Here is a 19,891-nt window from a genome sequence, read left to right as displayed (position 1 = left end):
CGGATCTTAACAGAGCCGTACGAGCGATTTGAGTCGAAAAAGACTAAATAAACATGTTACCTGCTCAAAAGTGGTTTATATACGGTGTGCATTACCGTTCGATTACATTGACAACAAATACAAGACGGAATGGTTTAAGTTGTATTACATTCCCAACAAATGCAAGACAAAGTGGTCTTGGATATATGTTCGCCATTAAATACCCGAAAAGTGATATAAAAGTGAGTTAAAACGAGGTAAAAGTGGTTAAAGTAGCGGGAGTGACGTGTGCGCGCTCCCGCGACAGGGGATGCAAATCTTGGCAGGGATGCATTTCTCGGCATAACACCGTTCCAAGCAAATGTAGACAGCAAAAATGGCTGATTGCGAAAAGTTTTCCTGCAAGCACTAAATAATAATAAGTGTACCTTTTTTAAATGCATAAAATAATTTGTGAGACAGTCCTCTACATACAATGTATTGAATCCGCTGAATGTTCATTCATTTCAAAGGAATATATAAATATTTATTCGTATTAAAAATCATAAGCACAGTGAAAATTACTCTTAAAGCATTTTGAGGTTCTCTGTAATTGGAGGATGAGCAGTGTGACAATTGTTGAAAAATTATGGAGACAAAAAAGATGATCCAAAAAGTCACTCATGAGTCAAGTCAGCACTTATTTTCATATCAAACACCAATCCTTTCCTGTAGAGCAGCGTGGAAAGCATATCTTCTTGTTCCATATTTGTGATTTCCTTCTCCTTGGAACATCTGAGTGTTTGATGGATGAAGGAAGGGATCAAAAAATTGCCCTTGATCTCTTCAGAGACCGTCGTATTCTTGATGTTAACGTTGTACAGCATTTTGTTCCCTCTGGCTACCTCACCCCCAGTGTGGCCCTCAGGCTGGAAATGCTGTAAAGTCACGTCATGCACCACCTCCTTTGGCCCCTCCAGAATTTCCTGTTATAGGTAACACAATATACGACAGAGTTTGGGTACCATCCAGTTTAAAAATCATATTCTTTGTAATAATTATATCAGTGGTTCACTCTCAGGGCCCACAAGGCCTCCTCTGCTGTCATAAAAAATATCTGAATCATGTAATTTAATTATGTATTGTCCATGAATCATTCTAAATTGTCCATCAGGTTTGTTAAGGATATGTCAGAGTGTGCAGTGACATTGTGGTTCAGCCTTTAAGCATATTTATTCCTCAACAGCAAGCAAACAAGATAATTGGCTCCATTCAGTACAACATGGCAATCTAGAATAGCAAAACGAAAAATCGTGCGTGCGTTATGATGTCACACAATGGAAAACGTCTTACCACAATACCACGAATAAGAGCGCTATTAAATTGACATATTTTAACAAGGTTCCTATCATTGCTTCCCCCCTGGTTGTGCTGCTTGAAGATGTGTGCTTACTTTTACTTTCATCAGTCCACAGCACCATTTTCCAAAATTAGGCTGGCTTGTTCAAATGTGCCCCTGCACACCTGAAGCGACTGCTTTTGGCACGTGCCACCGGCAATACACTCCCATACTCCATCTCCTTATGAAAAGTGCGCTCAATACTTGATTGATGTACTATCAGATCATCTGAAGCAAGATCCTGTTGTAGGTCTTTGGAGCTGGTCTGTGGGTGTTCTCACCATCCTTCGCCTCTGTTTATTTTTGGTCACTATGTTTCTCACACTGGAAACTGACATCTGAAATCTCTGAGCTAGCTTTTTGTATCCTTCCACTAAAACATAATGTTGAACATTATTGGTTTTCTGGTCATTTGACAGTTATTTTGAGGCTCGTATTCTGTCACTTTTCAGAGAAGATACAAAGAGGAGAAAAAACACCTAAAGTACCGATTCTCATGATTTACTTCAATTGTGGATGTAAGTGTAGGGTCAGCAAGCTTAATAAGCAAATTTTTTTTTCAATAATTAGTGCAAAAGGTATTCAAACAAATAAAACTACGAGGGTGCCCAAATTTAGGCACATGCCTACTTTTGCTTAAGTAACTATTGGATTCTTTCAGTACAGTAAATCCAATAAACGTCATTTGACTTCTCAAATTTTCAAATCAACTTCTCAAAAAATGTGTTTGGGCATATTTAACTGAAGTTGTTGATTCAAATTACCAGTGATTTATAGTGTGTTCTTTACAGTTGTTTCACATAACTTTTCTTAGCTGTGTCTGCTTCCCAGAATCACAATAACCACAAATGTTATTTCACTTTTGAAATGAGTTGGGTTAATGTCACATATCCTCTTTATGTTGTATACTTATTGCCATCAAAAAGTTAAATATATTGCTAATGTTGCCCCTCAAAATAATTTAAAAATATGTAAAAAAATATAAAGAAAAAAAAACCTAGTATGTTACCTCATTCACTGTTTGATGAAAGTCCAAAGTAGGAGGCTTTGGTAGCGGAGGCAGAATCTTTGTTTTCATTCTAAACATAAGAAACAAATGTTACACTACCTGTCTTCTACAATAACCATGGCAATGAGGGCATTTGCAGCCTGCTGATCATTTATTTGCAACCCTCAGTAAATACTAAAAATGATACTTTCTCCTAAAACAATGTTGTTTGTACAATGAATGCTCAATAGTTCCCAGAAAATCAAAATGAACTACCGGTACTTGCAGTTTCTTACACTTAATTGGTTTTCTGTTTAAAAACAAAATTAAATTAAATATATGCATTTTGGTTTACTTGTTAAATTATTGTAAGGATTATTTAAGATAAATGTTGCCCTTGTATTTAATTATTTTGTAAATTGCCTTCAGAGTAAGAAAGTTGTATAACAACTCATTGATTTGTTGTTTACTCAACAACTAATAATTAGCTAATCCAAATAAAACTGTTTTAAAATAAATTATTAATTTGGATACCATTTGAATTATAAACTATGCAAATCTTCATAGATTTCCATTTCTCAACAGAAAATGATTTATTTTATTGTCTTCGGTGTTAAAATGACTGATTATCTTTGTTGTGAATCCCCATCGAACATTTTGCTAATGTCAACCAGAACCGAACTTTATTAGCCACAACTTAGTCCATTTAATATTAAAAATGCAACAAAAATTATTTTTCATCTATAAGATGGAATCCTGGAGGCCTTTTTTAAAGCTGCAGCAGAGACATGCTAAGCTAACCAATAATTTCCTATCCATTAAAGAGTATAAGTTCCCTGTATTTGCCCTTTAGATGTTGAATCCTGTTTATAGAATAATTTAGGGCTGATTTACCTTTTCCAAATACAGGGTGACGCCATTAAAAGAAAGATGATCAGGAACGCTATCACAAAGCCAAGGTACCACCATCCTTTTGGTCAGGGAAAGAAAGCTGTTGTTGGAAAACCACTCAGTTAGCATGTACGCTAAGTAAATGTTGAGTACATTACCATTAGTTAGGTTCATCGGCTGCATGTTGAGAACTAGTGTGGCCTTCGGACCTTCTCCAACTCTAGTTACGCCAGCTACGGTGATGTTATATTTTGTTCCTGGTATGAACTTTTCCAGGCGATATTTGTCCAAGGAAGCCGGAACACCGTGACAATCTAAAATTTAAAGGAGGGAAGAAAATGTCAATGTACACTCTTAAGGCCAATTGAACAAAACCGAGACAACGAAAAAAAATGGGATGTCTTGCTCTCAACAATGACCCAAGAAGTGGGGTTGTTTTGTACAGAACCAACATTTTTGTTTGAAATAACAAAGATAAGATATAATGTAAACAAATGACCTCCAAAAATGTGTTACCTGAACTTAAAGCACTAGAATCAGTCAAGAGTCTTCACTATTTCTACAGGTAGGAAGCATTTATTGTTTGAAAAAGCTTTGCTGAGGGAAAACCAAATCAAGTCTCAAAAGGAAAGGAAAGGAAAATGTCTCTGAAACTTAAACTAGGTCACTGGAATCAAAGCCTAGAGCTTTCACTATTACTACATGGTACCCAGCAAAACACAAAGTGCAGCAATTATTGTTTAAATATGCCTCTTGCAAGGTAAAATCCTTCACATTTAATTCTCAACAAAGAATTAAATGTGAAGGATTTTGTGCACTCTGCACACATTGTAGTGTGTAGGGAAACCTCTTGCATCCTCTGTGGGGATGGCTTTCCAAGATAGTTCCACTGAACTGTGTGTTTGATTGAAGACACAAAAGTCTTGGGGAGCTACTTTGGGGACTGAGGGATGAATGGCCCACAGTTTCACCAAAGCTTCAATGCAGATTACAGCAATTAAAGTCCAGTGCTAACCATTATACCATAAAACCCAGTGAAAAGAACATGATGAATTCCTGTTTAAAATGTAAATAAAACATTGAGTTAAACCTCAAAAGAAAAAATTCCCCCAATACTTTAACTCGGATTACTGGATTCACAGTCCAGAGTTACAACATGGAACCCGACAAGACTGACTAAAGCATTTTTTGTTTTAAGCGGCTTTTCAACAGGTAAGAATTCTAGTTAATTTTCAAAAGAGGCAAGGTTCCACCAGGATTTGAACTCTGATCACTGAATTCAAAGTCCAGAGTGCCAACCATTACACCGTGGAACCCATCAAATGCAATTATTAAAGGGGTTCTCCAAACTGAAGCATTTATTGTTTGCATTGTGAAACGTTTAATGACTCAAAGTGCTTCTTGCAAAGAAAGCCATTCTTCCATCCATTATCTGTACTGCTTATCCACAGTAGGGTAATGGGGGTGATGGAGCACATCCCAGATATCTTCAGGCAGTGGGCAGGGGATACCCTGAAGGTTGCCAGCCAGTCGCAAGGCACACATAGACAGACAACTTACCCGCTCATTCACACCTAGGGACAATTTGAACTGGCCATTTAACCTGACATGCATGGTTTTGGAATGTGGGAGAAAACCGGAGTGCCCGGAGGAAACCCGCGCAAGCACGGGGAGAACATGCAAATTCCACACTGGAAGGTTTGATCTCATGACCGCAGAACTGTGCTGCACATGTGCTAACCGCCGTGCTGCCCCAAAGAAAACCAGATCCGAGTTAAGTCCGAGAAAAAAAAATGTTCACCGAAAAATGAACTTAGATCACTGGATTCAAAGTCCATAGTTTTCACTATGACAATATAGAACCAGGCAAAACACAAAGCGAAGCATTTCAAGAGGCTTCTCATAAGGTAAACCCAAATCAATTTAGATGTCAAAAGACGTAAGATTCTACCAAGACTTAAACTCGGAGCACGAGATTCACTCACAGTTCTCACTCCGAAAACATGGAAAACAGCATATTTCAAATTTAGTAATTGAGTTACGTAATAAATGATTTATAATATGTTAAAAGGAATCCCAAAACCCCCCAAAATGACAAACTTGGTTTGTAAAAAATTGATGCCCAAATTTCTTTGTATTTGTTTGAAAACGTATAAATGGATCCGTAATAAGTGGGTAATTGTATTTGAACACACCTAAAAGTTGGTGAGTTTGACTTAACAATTTTTAGCATATTTTATTACTGTTTTTTTCAAAAGGTTAGTTTTTGATTGGGCAGCATGGTAGCGCAGTGGTTAGCACGTGTGCGGCACAGTTCTGAAGTCATGAGATCAAACGTTCCTGTGTGGAGTTTGCATGTTCTCCCTGTGCTTGCACTCCGGTTTCCTCCCGCATTCCAAAAACATGCATTTCAGGTTAATCGGCCCGTCCAAACTGTCCCTAGATGTCAATGAGTGAGTTGTCTGTCTCTGTGTGCCCTGCGACTGGCTGGCAACCAGTTCACGGTGTCCAATGCCTGAAGATAGCTGGGATTGGCTCTAGCACCCCAGCGACCCTACTCAGGATAAGTGATGCAGATAATGGATGGATAATGGATAGTTTTTGATTCAATTTGGGTTATTCTTTACAAATTGTTTTTAGGCTGTGCGTTCATTAAAACGATTATCAAACCAACAGCGTATGGTTGGTCTTACCATTAAAGTGATCACATAATATGATTGCATAATATGGTGGGGACACATGTTGACATTCCATGCTAAAACTACGTCCTTGCTTGAAACAAAAAAGCTCATTTTACATTTGTGTCATATTGGTAAATCACTCACCACTGTGAACCAGTTGAGAACCGATTTGCACTCTGCACACATTGTAGTGTGTAAGGAAACCTCTTGCATCCTCTGTGGGGATGGCTTTCCAAGATAGTTCCACTGAACTGTGTGTTTGATTGAAGACAAAAAAGTCTTGGGGAGCTACTTTAGGGACTGAGGGATGAATGGCCCACAGTTAAAAATTTCAAAGCAAGTGCATTGGACAAAACAGAATGAGCGAATGAGACATTAACAAGTTAATTAGTTGAGAATAGGTCTATATTTCAGATGTCCAAATTATTCTTCACAAAAAAAGCTCTGTTAACAGAATAGCCTGAATGAAAGTGAATAGTTCCAAGCAATATAACATAATTTTGTCAAGCAAGCTCTAATCAACCCACCGTTTTCTTTTTGAAAATAGAGGCACATTTGAACTGTCCGTGGTCGTCCGTTAATGCACAGGTGCTCAAAGTAAATGTAACTAACATAGTCCTCGATCCCTATTTGACAGACAAACAGAAAACACATGTGTATTTATAACAATTGTAATGCTGCTTTTCGAAAAAGCGGTTAATTGGATTCATCCTTTTCAGATTGTCCAGGTACCAACCATAAAGTGTTTGAGACAAATGTAAAAAAACAAAAAAATGGCATATTCTGATAAATTATTGCGTCGCACCAAATAATATTGTGTTACGTGAACCCAAAAGTTAAAGACTTGCATTTTCAAAAAGGAAGTTTGTTTACATCCAGGTTGTGAGATGGAGCTGAGATGAACAAATTCTTGGAAGTTATATAATGATAGAATATTCAGTGCAGAAATGAGCTTCAGGAATATGGCTTGTAGAATTTACAAGTGCACTTTTAAAATGGCTGACAATTATTTTTATATTGGCTGGGCGGGTCATGACAAAAACGAAACAGAAGTATGGGAAAAAAATCCTACTTCACACCAGTCATTTGTGTAGACTCTAGACCAGAGGTCAGCAACCGTTTTGGTGCGGAGTGCCACTTTCAAATTTCCTTGTAAATCAGTGTGCCACACCAAGATTAATGACTCACACAGATCCAACAGAGCTGTCATTTTACACCAGTCCAAATATACAACATGGATAGACATTTTAATCGTATAACTCAGTGTTTTTCAACCCTTTTTGAACCAAGGTACACTTTTATTTCTAAAAGGTTTATGAGGCACACCATCAAATGTTTGAAAATGAAGTTATGTCAAATATTTCACTGTACTACCTCATAAGCAGATAATTAGTATATAAAAAGAAGAAAATTATACTTCAAATAAAAAAGAATTATGTGCTTGATGTTTTTATTTTTTTACAGTGCAATTTTAAACCGCTTTGTTGAACAAATCAAGTTATTGAATGTACTGTGCTACCTTAAGAGCAGATAATTAGTACATGAACATTTACTACCACCTACTGATATGGATGACTATTACAGTTCCTTGTCTGAAGAATGCAAAAATACTGAATAATGGCCTGATTTTTTGGGGAATTATGAAATTGAGTAAATTCCAGCGGCACACTAGACAAGGTCTCACGGCACACTAGTGTGCCCCGGCACACTGGTCAAAAACACTGGTATAACAGACCAATTGATCTTCCACTCGTTCATCAATCAACTAAAAAACGAATGTGAACAACAAGTGGAAAGGCCTGTAGCCATCCATGACTTTAGCTTTTTGTCACAGGAATTCACCAGAATCAACCATTCTTCATTAACAATGAACTACAATAAAAAAACAAGTGATATGGACAGCTACCATACTATTCATCAATGATATCTTGTTGCAGAAAATATCAAAACTTGAAATAACAGCAGCAAAGCGGAAGGCACGCGCACGCACACACGCATACACGCACACACACGCTTCTTTAAAATATTCGCCATCAGTAAATGGTTTTCTGTGCTTTGTTATGCAGTGAGCAATGTGATAGCTTGCTTCTGTGGTGGTGTTTTAGGAGTGACAAAAGTTTTTGTTTGTGTTTGTTTGCCGGACCTACCACAGCACATTTTATTGAATCCACCCTGTCAGACTCATCCTTGAATTCATTGTTCATGTTTTGTCTCGTAATGACGTTTAACACTTGCTGTGTGAGGTACAACGCTCTTGAGGAATAATGCACAAAACAGCACGGTCATTTTTTGCACAAAGCCTCATTCGTCTGTCCACGCTGGCTGGAAAGAACGAGATGTTTTTGCTCGAGGAGCCGTCATGATTCGTTCATTTATCGCGCGCGTGTGTTTCGTTGGCTGGGTTAAAACACGGATCTCTCCTCTGAGGGCCGCCGCGCAAACACACACTCACACACTCAAGCAAACAAGGGAAAAAAGGTAATAGAGAACGAAAAACAAGAAAAAAGTAACTGCTAGGAAAAAATAAACACAATGATATTTTTTCAAAAAGGAATTTTTAAAAAAGGAGAAAAAAACAGGGAAAAAGAGGAAAAAGTTTGTGTTGCATTTAAATAATTTCCAATTATATCAAGTTAATCTTGTTGCCAACATGTACTTCCACTAAAAAATGTAATTAAATACAGTTCTGTATCGTGCAACCGACTAAATAAGCCCCCAAAAATGTTAGTATTATGCAACAAAAGATACCAGGAATAAAAGAAATGGAAATCTTGTGAATGAATTTTAAAAATAAATGATGTTTGTTGGCCCTGCAACCTTTGCAATCGTATATTAGTCAATTCATTGTCGGAAACTCAGCAAAATATAACATGATGTCAAGTTTTGGACATGTTTGATAATGATTTCGTTGCCACACTTGGGATTGCCGTTGCTCACTGTTGTTTCAAGCGTTGCTCACCGACTTTGTGTGAACGCTCAGACCCGTGGAAAATTAGAGGAAACATTGGTCATGAACTAGCATAATCAGAATATTTGGCCTTTAACTACAACTCACTGTTTCCAAAAAGGTTCCCGAATTGTTTTGTCTTCCTTGCCACCAGATTTAAGTTTCCGTCTTGAAGTTTGTACCACTCCAGGCAGCTTGTCTCGTTCGGTTTTTCATCCAATGATGACTTATTACAGGCTGCAAAGCATACAAAAAATTTAAATTATAACTTTTGTAGATACATTTACCCTAGGGACAAGTATTGTGACACACCTTTGAATTGTTTATTCTAGTATTTTTTTCTGACTTTTTTTTTTTATCTACATCACCTTTTGTAGATCATTTTGCTTGTAATTGACTTAAATACCATCGTAACTAACTTTTTAGTATTGTAAACGTACTTTTGTAATATTCGTATTTTTTAATACAATTGTAATTTTTTTGTAAGATATAATAAATGAGGGCAGCACGGCGGCGCAGTGGTTAGCGCATGTGCGGCACAATTCATGTCTTGGGAACCTCCTGCGTGGGTTCAAATCCAGCTCCAGACTTCCTGTGCGGAGTTTGTATGTTCTCCCCGTGCTTGCGCGGGTTTCCTCCGGGCACTCCGGTTTCCTCCCACATTCCAAAAACATGCATTTCAGGTGAATTGGCCGGTCCAAATTGTCCCTAGGTGTGAATGAGCGAGTGAGTTGTCTGTCCCCGTGTGCCCTGCGATTGGCTGGCAACCAGTTCAGGGTGTCCCCTGCCCACTGCCCGATGATTGCTGGAATGGGCTCCAGCACCCCCGTGACCCTACTGAGGATAAGCGGTATAGCTGATGAGATGAGATGAGATAATAAATGAAGAAGTATATTTCTTACTCTTTTTTTTACTAATAAATCCTGGCGCATGTGTCTCTTTTTTATTTATCTTTTCAAAGCTAATTTATCATGTTGTTTGAGTTTACAGTGAAAGTTTTATCATTTGTGGTGAGGTAAAAAAAAACTCTTTATTTTGGTAAATAATTTTGCTGTAATTTTGGACAAATCTATAATTTTAACCTGTTTTTACGGTTTTACTACATCCTAAGCCCGTATTTTTCTAAAAATAAAACAAAAATGATCTGCTAGTGGTATGTTTATTTATTTTTTTAACCACATACTAAGGAAATAAAATTTAGGTCAACATTATGTGCACAATATTTACTTCATTATCTATCCATTATCTGCACCGCTTATCCTCAGTAGGGTCGCGGGGGTGCTGGAGCCCATCCCTGCTATCTTCGGCCAGTGGGCAGGGGACACCCTGAACTGGTTGCCAGCCAATCGCAGGGCACACAGGGACAGACAACCCATTCGCTCATCCACTCCCAGGGACAATTTGGACCGACCAATTAACCTGACATGCATGTTTTTGGAAAGTGGGACAAAACCGGAGTGCCAGAGGGAACACACGCAAGCACGGGGAGAACATGCAAATTTCACGCAGTAAGGTTTGATCCCATGACAGCAGAACTGTGCCGCTAACCACTGCGCTACCGTGCTGCCTATTTACTTCATTAGATTTGTACTTTTTTTGTCGTGCAATCTTAAACAGTTTATTTGATCAAAGAAGATACTAAATATATTTTACGATCTAATTAGCAGATAGTATAAAATATCTTAAAAAGGAATATGCTGCCACCTACTGACATAGATGAATATTAATTGCTCAGCTGATCTATCAAAAGAATAGCATGCCTTTTTTTTTTTGCAAAGACAATATGTATTGTGAAATTTCCTGCGGCACATTAGACAAGGTTTCATGATACTTTAGTTCGAAACCACTGACCCGAATAATATGGTGACGTGAAAAACTAAAATAAAATAATGCTACACGGTCCACCACTTTTCTCTGTACAGTCTTCGGTATATTCAATATAAAGGAAATCGTACGCTGCAAATCCTCAACAGGTTCTGCTGGTATTTCTATGAGTGTTGAGGGGGAGAAGCTTGCTGCGTTTGCGGCCTGAACGGAGAACTTGACTGGAGCATTGAAAACATATTCCGTGTATTCAGTCCCGTGGGTGTCATGGGTCTTCTCAGTACACGGACACCCTCCTGAAGACTCGGTGTCATTGATGGTGTACATCACTCGGGATCCTGCTACTGCCTGTTGAACTGGCTTAGAAACAAAGAATAGCTTGGATAAGACAACAAGGCTGAGGGCTTGGAATTCTGACTCAGGCTCCTGAAAGACTTGTTTACGGTATAACACACACATAAAACAACGGCGTAACTCTAATTTGGCCAGTGGTGTGCCGTCAGGGCCTACCAGGCTACCTCCGCTGGCCTAAAAAACAATTCAAAATTGTCTTTTAGTTTTTTTTTATTGCTTCTGCCTTGGTTTGCGAAGCTTCCAGATGTGTGATTTAATATTTAGGCATTTAACACTTCACATTCCAGCCATTATTTGTTGCCAAGGTTAGTATTCTGTTTGGCTCAAGAATCCAGACTTTATTATAATCATGGATGGCAAACAGGTTATTTTAACAGTTGAGTGAATGCAGTTTTACACATGCACTAACTCACCACGCTATACAAACCCAAGTGGAACTATGAAAAAAAAAATACATTTTTTTTAGAACTGGTTGTAAAATGAATAAAAAAGTAATGCACAATAAAAGCTTTAAAAAGACTGTGTGTAATATTTGACCACTAGATCTCACTGTATTGAGCAGTGCAACTGAAAACAAGTGCTGCAAAGGACAAGGAAGAATACAAACTGCAGAGCCTCGAAGTGACCAAACAACACAATTTCTGTTTTTGTTATTTTTGCCTGGACTTTAACAAGATTTTTGGAGGGTACCTGCAGCAGCAAGATAGCAGGCAATCATGTCAGCTCTCTCTAGGTTAGCCTCAAATTTCTCGACCTACGGGTATTTAAAAAATTGCACTTCTATATGATAGTTCATACATTTTTGCTTAATATTCAAATCAATATTGTTCTTTTTTCGTAATGAAATTTTTTTTTACCACTAGGAGGCGCTAGAAATACAGACTGGCTGTATGTTGGACATGTCTGCTATAGTTCATCCACAATTTACCGTCCACATAAGAGTGACCTTCCTTGCACCTTCTAATCGCTCCAATGTCAAGCTAACTTCCAATTTATCTTCAAGGGCTGCAACAGAAAAACAAACGAAAATGAAAAACTAATATTTTAAAGTCGGCTATAGTTAACCTTTTATATAACTCTAAACAATACCACAAAACTAATGAACATCGAAAAAAGAGATTGTGATGTCACCTTCGGGAACAATTATGAGAGGAGACCATTCGCTCCACAGGGGGTTGCGGGTCACTTTGGTCTGATGTCGGAGTTTCATCTGGTAGGATGTATGCTTCTTTAAATTCACAACAGTTAACCTGTCTGGTTGGTAAAGAGAATCAGGCTGTGAAAGAAGATTCCACTTCTAATATTGAGAAACCCTTTAACCACAAATATCAAATATACTATAATAATAATAATATATGTAAATTTCTGACGATGTAAAAAGGTTTTAGCTGATATTTTTCAAAAGTTATGATTTTTTAACTAAATACAAACAGAATGCTTCTTCCCACTGACGTCAAGTCCTGTTAAAAGACGATATTGTTAAAGACAATATTGTGCAGTGTTTTCTCAGCTTCAGTTGGTAGTGTGATCTGATGTTATTGCCCGTTCACGGCTAACTCTTATTTCGTATTTATTTCAAATCAGTTCAACAATCAAGTGAAGCATCTTTGTATTCATAGCATCCCCCTTGAGTTTGTTGAGGTTTGTTTGCAGTGGGTTGATTCAGACGCAAAGGTGGATTTACTCAACTGTTAAAAAGTAATTATTAGCAAACAGGTTTAAAAATAATACGTTTTCTATTTTTTTATATGAGAATTAATTGAAAATACATGAAATTTAAATAAAAGTTTCAAAGGGAAAAAAACCTTCCAGTTGGCTGATCTTAGAGATCCATCCATCCACTTTCTGCACCGCTTATCCTCAGTAGGGTCGCGGGGGTGCTGGAGCCCATCCCAGCTGTCTTTGGGCAGTAAGCAGGGGACACCCTGAACTGGTTGCCAGCCAGTTGCAGGGCACACAGAGACAGACAAGTCACTCGCTCACTCGCACCAAGGGACAATTTGGACCGGCCAATTAACCTGACATGCATGTTTTTGGATTGTGGGAGGAAACCCACACAGGCACAGGGAGAACATACAAACTCCACACAGGGAGGCTGTGGCAGCTGCCCTTGAACCCTGAACCGTGGGGCTGCGCTGATAACCACCCATCCGCCATGCCATCTGATTTTAGGGAACACTTTTCTTATTTTATTATTAAAAAAGAATCAAAACTAAAACTACAAAAATAAACCTGAACATGAGCATTAACGTTTGGCGGCAAACGGCAAATGATATGTCTTGATTTGTTGTCTCTTAAAATCAAATTAATTAAAAATACAGTAAATAAAAAAAAATAAATAAAAAAAATACAAATGTTTGTTTTTAGGGGTTGCTTTTCTTATTTTACTGTTATTTTTTTTAAATGTGCTAAAATGACAAAATAATAATTAGAATGCACATACATATTTGATGGCAGATCAGTTTTCTAAGTTATATTCCGAAAACTACTACTACTAGAACATATGTTTGAAAATATTAACATATATATATTTTTTTGTTTTACATGAAAATTAATGGAAAATACAGTAAATTAATAAAAATGTTCAAAAAGAAAGACAAAACATAGCATTTTGCTGGTTTTAGGGATTGCTTTTCTAATTTTAAAAAAGTTTAAAGAAACTAAAATGACAAAAAAACATACATAAAATTTTCATATATAATTTATTGTAGAAAGGAAGCAAATTATGTGATTTTGAATGAATGCTACTAAGGTACATTACAGAAAGTACCCTATGAAGCACCTTCAAGTACCCGCTAAACTTCCTGTACTCCCATTTGAGAAGCACAATACTGGAACTGGAATACCATACTTACATTTCATCTTACTGTGCCCGAAGTCTGTAGTATTCAACTGCTGTAATGGAGGAAAGTTTTAAAAATTACTCAAATAAATAGTCCAAAAAAATGGAAGTTTGCGATTTGTCCCATTAAACAAACCTTTTCCCACGGTTTGGTTTCATCTGTCCGAAACCAGACCTCAGCCAAGGCCGAGTGTTTTTCTGCAGCATTCCAGGTCACATTGAGGTGATTTTGAAACCAGGCCACTGAAATATCTTGTGGTGCTTCAAATTTAACTGTTAATAGGGAAGAATCTGTGTTAAAGTAGAATTTCTAGTTGTCGAATGTATGCTTCTTTTTCAATGACCGTATTTTATGACAGACTTTCGGTGATGGAACCCCAACTAAACGTTGCATTTACAGTGCCTTGCGAAAGTATCTAGCCTCACCAAGAACCTTTTGTCAAATTTCAGGCTTCAAACTCAAAGCTAAAAAACCGACAATATTTTCAAAGAATCAACAAAGTGTGAGACACAATCCTGAAGTGGAACCAAATTATTCCAACGATTTATATTACATTTACAACGAAATACTAAAAAAGTAGGTGTTGCAAAAATATTGGCATCCTGTTCTATCAGCTCAGCCAACTAACTCCAGAAGTTACCTGATAAATGATCCAATGTCGACCTGAATGACGAACAATGACAGAGTGCCCCTGTGTGTTATTAAGTCTCAGGTTAAATAAACCTGCTCTGTGATGGGGTCAGAGGTCTGTGACGGGAGAACAGACAGCATTATGAAGAGTAATAACCACACTAGGCAGGTCCGAAATAAAGTTGAGGAAAAGTTCAAAGCAGGAATGGGATACAAAAAGATTTCCCAACATTTACACAGCTCTGAAAACTTACAGAGAGCTGGCCATTCCTAATAACTTTCAAGCCAAACAATACAACTAATCAGAGAAGCAACCAAAAGGCCCATGATCAGATTGGATGACCTGTAGGCATACACAGTGAGGTGGGACAATCTGTCCATATGCCAACTATTAGTTGTACCCTGAATAAAGCTGCCCTTTATGGAAGATGAAAAGCCCTATCTGAAAAAATACAAAAAAAGGCCTGTTTGGCATTTGCAAGAAGCCAGGGGGACACAAATAACATGAGGAACCAAGTGCGCTGGTCAGATGAGACCAATACGTAACTTTTGGGCTGAAAGCAAAGTTACGTTTGGCATAAGAGTACCACTGCACATCACCCTGAAAACACCATCCCAAATGTTGAACATGGCTTCTCTTCAACAGTTACTGGGAAGATCGTGGAAAGACGGATGGAGCCAAATACAAGGCGATTCTGGCAGAAAATCTGTTTGAGTCTTCAAGAGACCTGAGAACGGGGTGTAGGTTCACCTAACAACAGTACATTGACTCAAAGCAAACAAAAAAGGACAATGGAATGGTTCAACTAACAATAAACAGGTGTTTAAGTTACCAAGATGTCAATCCTATATAGCATTTGTGGAAAGCTCTTCACCAAAAATACTTTAATGGATTATATTCTCACCTGTTTCATTAAGTTGTACAGATGTTTCGCCCGACTTGCATGTAGAATTTCCCTGGTGAGCTTCCACCCAAATGTCAACAGGTCGGTATTTGATGAGCCGTTCCTCATTGAACAGAGCTTGGGTTGCCTGAAATTTCTTATGTAGAACTCCTCTGTAGATTTTTAGAAACAGACCAAAATGATTTATTTTTACTTGGCATACGATAACTTAATTCACTAGAATTTATCCATGGAATGTGTTTTTGTTATCCGTTTTCTCATACTTCCTATGTGCGGAGCGCCTTTTGTTAATTCCTTTGTCCCCCAAAGAAGATGTTGTCATCCTGTTTGTGTTTGTGTGTTGCATTTGGAACTGCCTAACCAAACATAACAACATTCCCAATTTCAGGGGAGTAGTTTTTCATGTTATTTCAGACAAAAGAAACAGATTTGGGGAGTTCTTTTGGTGAAAACAAACTACCTTTTCTCACACAAATTGACCCGATCTGAAACGATTTTTACCCCAAAACACAGGAAGTGAGGAGAAATTGATCCAAGTTGTGGTCGAGTCCTTTCACGACCCGTATTGGGTATTTTTTTCAACAAATTATTATTTTTCTTCTGCTTTGATTCTGTGCTGCTTCTCGGGAACTAGCAGTCTACAATTGTTTAAAGGCAGCGTTTGAACTCCCAAGTCACACTCAAGAATTAACTCTAATAGTGTGCATTGGCTCACAAGGACATTGGTCTCATGTCAGAATGAGAGATAGGTGACAAAAGATTTGATAAATATTATTGCAATTTATGGTAAAACTAATCACATTTCATTATCTTTATATTTGTTAGAAGCACACCTGGACAAAAACATTTTAGAATTGGGGGTAGAATTGTCATCGATAACAACCAAAATTAGACATGGCACTCGTAATAGATACTTAAAAGAGGAAAATAATACAAATAGAATGTCAGAAAAAAATAGTCAGAACATTTTCACAAGGTAACATTTACTTATCATGAGTTTTTCTTACCGGATCCAGATGTCATACGTCACATTTCTGAGCGCAGTGTTCATGCTCCATTCGCAATGGTAAACTGTCGCTTCTGTATTTCTTCTGAAGCACTGAGGATTTGAAAGTGACTCACATTCTGACCCTTTTTGGTAAAACATGTCACAAGATGAATTTAGGGGCAGGTCACCTGATTCAAAATATGAAATTAAGCTTTACAACTCTCAGGAGAGACGTCAGTGCAGAATAAAATCTTGAATTAATTCTAATCTACGGTGTTCTTCATCAAAAGGAATTTCCTGCTTAGAAAACTTTGACTATACAACCTTTTACTGTATTTCAGAGATAAAAAATGTTGTAAATAAGATGTAACAAATCTTCAGGTTAAAACAATATTACAAACAATCAAAATTTACAGTCACTTACATTTGCTGTAAATTGTAGTGAACATAAGCAACATGTGGATGGATAGGACTGCTGAATTCCAGCCCCAAGTTTCCATGAGTTCCAATTATATTCAAAATAACTGCTCTCAAGTGGGTGTTTGCGCTAGAGAGTGTTCAATGGAAGTGTTCCATTTAACCTGCCTTCACCTAACCCAGATTTGTTTCTCTGAAATGTCACAAGTTTCGGGTCGATGGGGTTTTACGGGGTGAAGAAGGAAACCACACTTGTGAAAAGACCAATACATTCTCATATGGAAACCAAGTTGACTGACAACTTTCATGACAACATATACCGTCTACTTGATGTAATATACGTGCTATAAAAATACTTTTTATTTCTGAGTACAATTTTTTGATGACTCTAATCATGATATTTTGTGTTAAAAGAACACAAATGAAGTGGCAATACCAGCCTGTTGTTACCCCTCACTGGGGTCTGTCTGTATGAGGCCCACTGTTGAGTGAACATGACAGCTACTCAGGGCTCTTCTTCATAAAGTAGGTGTAAAGAGGGTTTTAGAGGTTATCTGTTTGAACTAACACTGGAGTTGTTGTTGTTTTTCTCAATAAAAATAAACTTGTGGTCTTGGGTAAACCTCTTATCACTAATCCCACCGATTATGTCTTTGATCTGAAACGCAAACTGCTTTAGAATTCAACAGGTAAACTACTACAATTTTTCACCTAGCAGAAACTAGTTGACTCATTCAATGCCATAATGTATAAATACGTTTTCAGAAGCATTGTCCCTGAGTGCCAAAACGTAAAAATACGTTTTTCTTGTTTTATTTAAAAAAACATAACTATTATACCATCCCAAATGTTGAACATGGCTTTTCTTCAACAGTTACTGGGAAGATCGTTAGAGTTGGTGGAAAGATGGATGGAGCCAAATACAAGGCGATTCTGGCAGAAAACCTGTTTGAGTCTTCAAGAGACCTGAGAACGGGGTGTAGGACTGGACTTTAACTTGACCATTCTAATACATTGATATGTATTTTGGTGAACCATTCCATCATAGCTTTTGCTTTACTATGTACATGTACATGGTTTGGCGCTGCTCATCTGTAAGTAACAAGCCTCTAGGAGTGATTTCAGTTTGATAAACCACCATTAGACGACAGGCTTTGATTAGATCTTCCACATATCGAGGAAGCCCGACTTCATATTGCTGATTCCTGTATCCAGCGAATGAGTGTGTGTATGGCGAGTAGGCGTAGTTAGGCAGAGAGTCGCGAACAAAATCAACAAAAAGTAACAGGTAGTTAAACAGAGCTTATTCCTTAAAAAAAGATGACAAAATCCCATCATCATCGTCTGGTCAGAAAGGGAAGATGTTTTGTGTACGTCCGCGGGAACGTGGTCGGCCGAAGGAATGCCATCGCCATGGTGACCGAAATTGTGTGATCACTTCAGCGGAAACATCAGGCGCTGAAAAGTTCATGCATCTGTTGAGTGTTCTTGCAATTGAATGTTGTTTTGTAAACAAATTGCCTTTGTGTTTATGGAAATGAATTGTTTAGATATTTGGGGTTTGACAAATGAAAAAAAAAAAAAAACTGCACTGGAAGTTTTGCCATGGTTGGTTCTCTTTAAATCATTTGAGAATGCAACATCAGACAAAAGCCTTAAAAAAAGCACCAAAGTGAAAGTTATGCTTTTAAATGCATTCTTTCATAAAAAGCGTTTTTTTTCCAGAGTTTTTTTGGGGGGAAATTAGTATTTTCAAGAAACACAGGACTGTTATTTACCAAAAGAAGATTGAAGCTGGAACTTATTTTTTTGGGGTGATGAAATATGAGGATTTAACTTTATTTTGATATTCGTGTGTTTATATAGCCACAAAACAACATTCTCTGTCAGCAAAATTGGCTGGCACAGACTCCAATTTAAAGAAAATGTATAGCATTTTATGAATAAAAGCTGGGCGGCATGGCGGCTAGATAGTCAGCGCATCTGTGGCGCAGTTCTAAGGTCATGGGTTCAAATCCAGCTTTGCATGTTCTCCCTGTAGGTTTCTTCCGGGTACTCTGGTTTCCTCTAACATTCCAAAAAACATGCATTTCAGGTTAATTGACCCGTCCAAATTGTCCCTTGGTGTGAATGAGTGATTACGTTGTCCTGGGATTGGCTGGCAATCAGTTCAGGGTGTCCCCTGCCCACTGTTCGGAAGACAGCTGGGATGGGCTCCGGCACCCCGTGATCCCACTGAGGTTAAGCGATGCAGATGATGGGTGGATGGATATATTTGAGGCTGGGTGATTTTAGTACTTGACAGCCACTAGAGTGCAGTGTCCTATAAGGTTTTATTTGCACTTTAGCATTATTGTTGCAAATTTATCCAGCCGTTGCTGCCTTAACGAGGAGAACATCTAATACAGTACAATACAATCACTGTAGATCCTGAATTCCTTTGAAAGACTGTTTACAGTGTACACCAAGGCATTGATTTGTCTTTGACAGTTAACATGATGTAATAAGAGATTAAGGTTGGGTACACAGAAGGCAAAAATACACCAACTTGGCCACAATTCCACTTTCATTTTCAAAATGATTACTCCACTGAAAGAAAGGTTCAGTATCCGTCGTGCCTAACATGCCTGACACGCAAAAGGTCCCCGGTTTGAGCCCGGGTGGAAACATATGTTTGCCTGGAGAGGGATGGGCGTCACCAGGTTGTACTTATCCAAGACACACCACATGAAAGGGTGCCCCTAAGAACGTAGTGGTAAAGGGATCCATCCAACCAACCAACCAACCCACCAACCATATATAACCTTAAGTCTCTCTGTAATGTTTACTGTACTTATTTCCTTTTTATTATGTCATTTAATCAAAAAAAAAAAAAAAAACTGTACATAAAATATTATATATAACTGTCCATACATATATACATATTTTTATTCATTATAATCAAAAATAAGAGGGACACAATCATGAAGTGGAACACACTTTATTGTATATTTTAAACTTTTTTGACAAATAAAAAACAGAAAAGTGGGTGTACAAAATAATTCAGCCCCATTTAATTAATACTTT

The 19,891-nt window shown here is 37.8% G+C and overlaps 1 protein-coding gene across 1 annotated transcript; it reads right to left on the bottom strand.

The window, feature by feature from the left end:
* Window positions 1-577: 577 nt before the first annotated feature.
* Window positions 578-16,911, bottom strand: il12rb1 (interleukin 12 receptor subunit beta 1). The gene is made up of 15 exons (XM_088349848.1): window positions 16,833-16,911; window positions 16,428-16,519; window positions 15,421-15,572; window positions 14,021-14,157; window positions 13,898-13,937; window positions 12,174-12,296; window positions 11,971-12,047; window positions 10,820-11,048; window positions 8,973-9,101; window positions 6,445-6,543; window positions 6,062-6,217; window positions 3,395-3,550; window positions 3,240-3,315; window positions 2,367-2,436; window positions 578-944 (listed from the first exon to the last, which is right to left on the bottom strand). The coding sequence occupies exons 2-15, from the start codon at window positions 16,469-16,471 to the stop codon at window positions 636-638; spliced, it is 1,797 nt and encodes a 598-aa protein (XP_088205974.1). The 5' UTR covers window positions 16,472-16,519; window positions 16,833-16,911; the 3' UTR covers window positions 578-635.
* Between the last annotated feature and the right edge of the window lie 2,980 nt (window positions 16,912-19,891).

The sequence above is a fragment of the Urocampus carinirostris genome, chromosome 12 (genome assembly GCF_059441175.1).
Source record: "Urocampus carinirostris isolate Australia breed hairy pipefish chromosome 12, RoL_Ucar_1.0, whole genome shotgun sequence".
NCBI lineage: Eukaryota > Metazoa > Chordata > Actinopteri > Syngnathiformes > Syngnathidae > Urocampus > Urocampus carinirostris.
This window is presented reverse-complemented; position numbering and strand designations above follow the sequence as displayed.

Excerpts from the sequence above, each read along its gene's own strand:
- il12rb1 (XM_088349848.1), bottom strand. The coding sequence starts at position 16,471 with ATGAACACTGCGCTCAGAAATGTGACGTATGACATCTGGATCCG. Across the intron at positions 11,049-11,970 it reads AGGTCACTCTTATGTGGACG|CCAGTTCAACAGGCAGTAGC; the intron begins GTAAATTGTGGA and ends TTTGTTTCTAAG. Across the intron at positions 3,316-3,394 it reads GCCGATGAACCTAACTAATG|GATGGTGGTACCTTGGCTTT; the intron begins GTAATGTACTCA and ends CCTGACCAAAAG.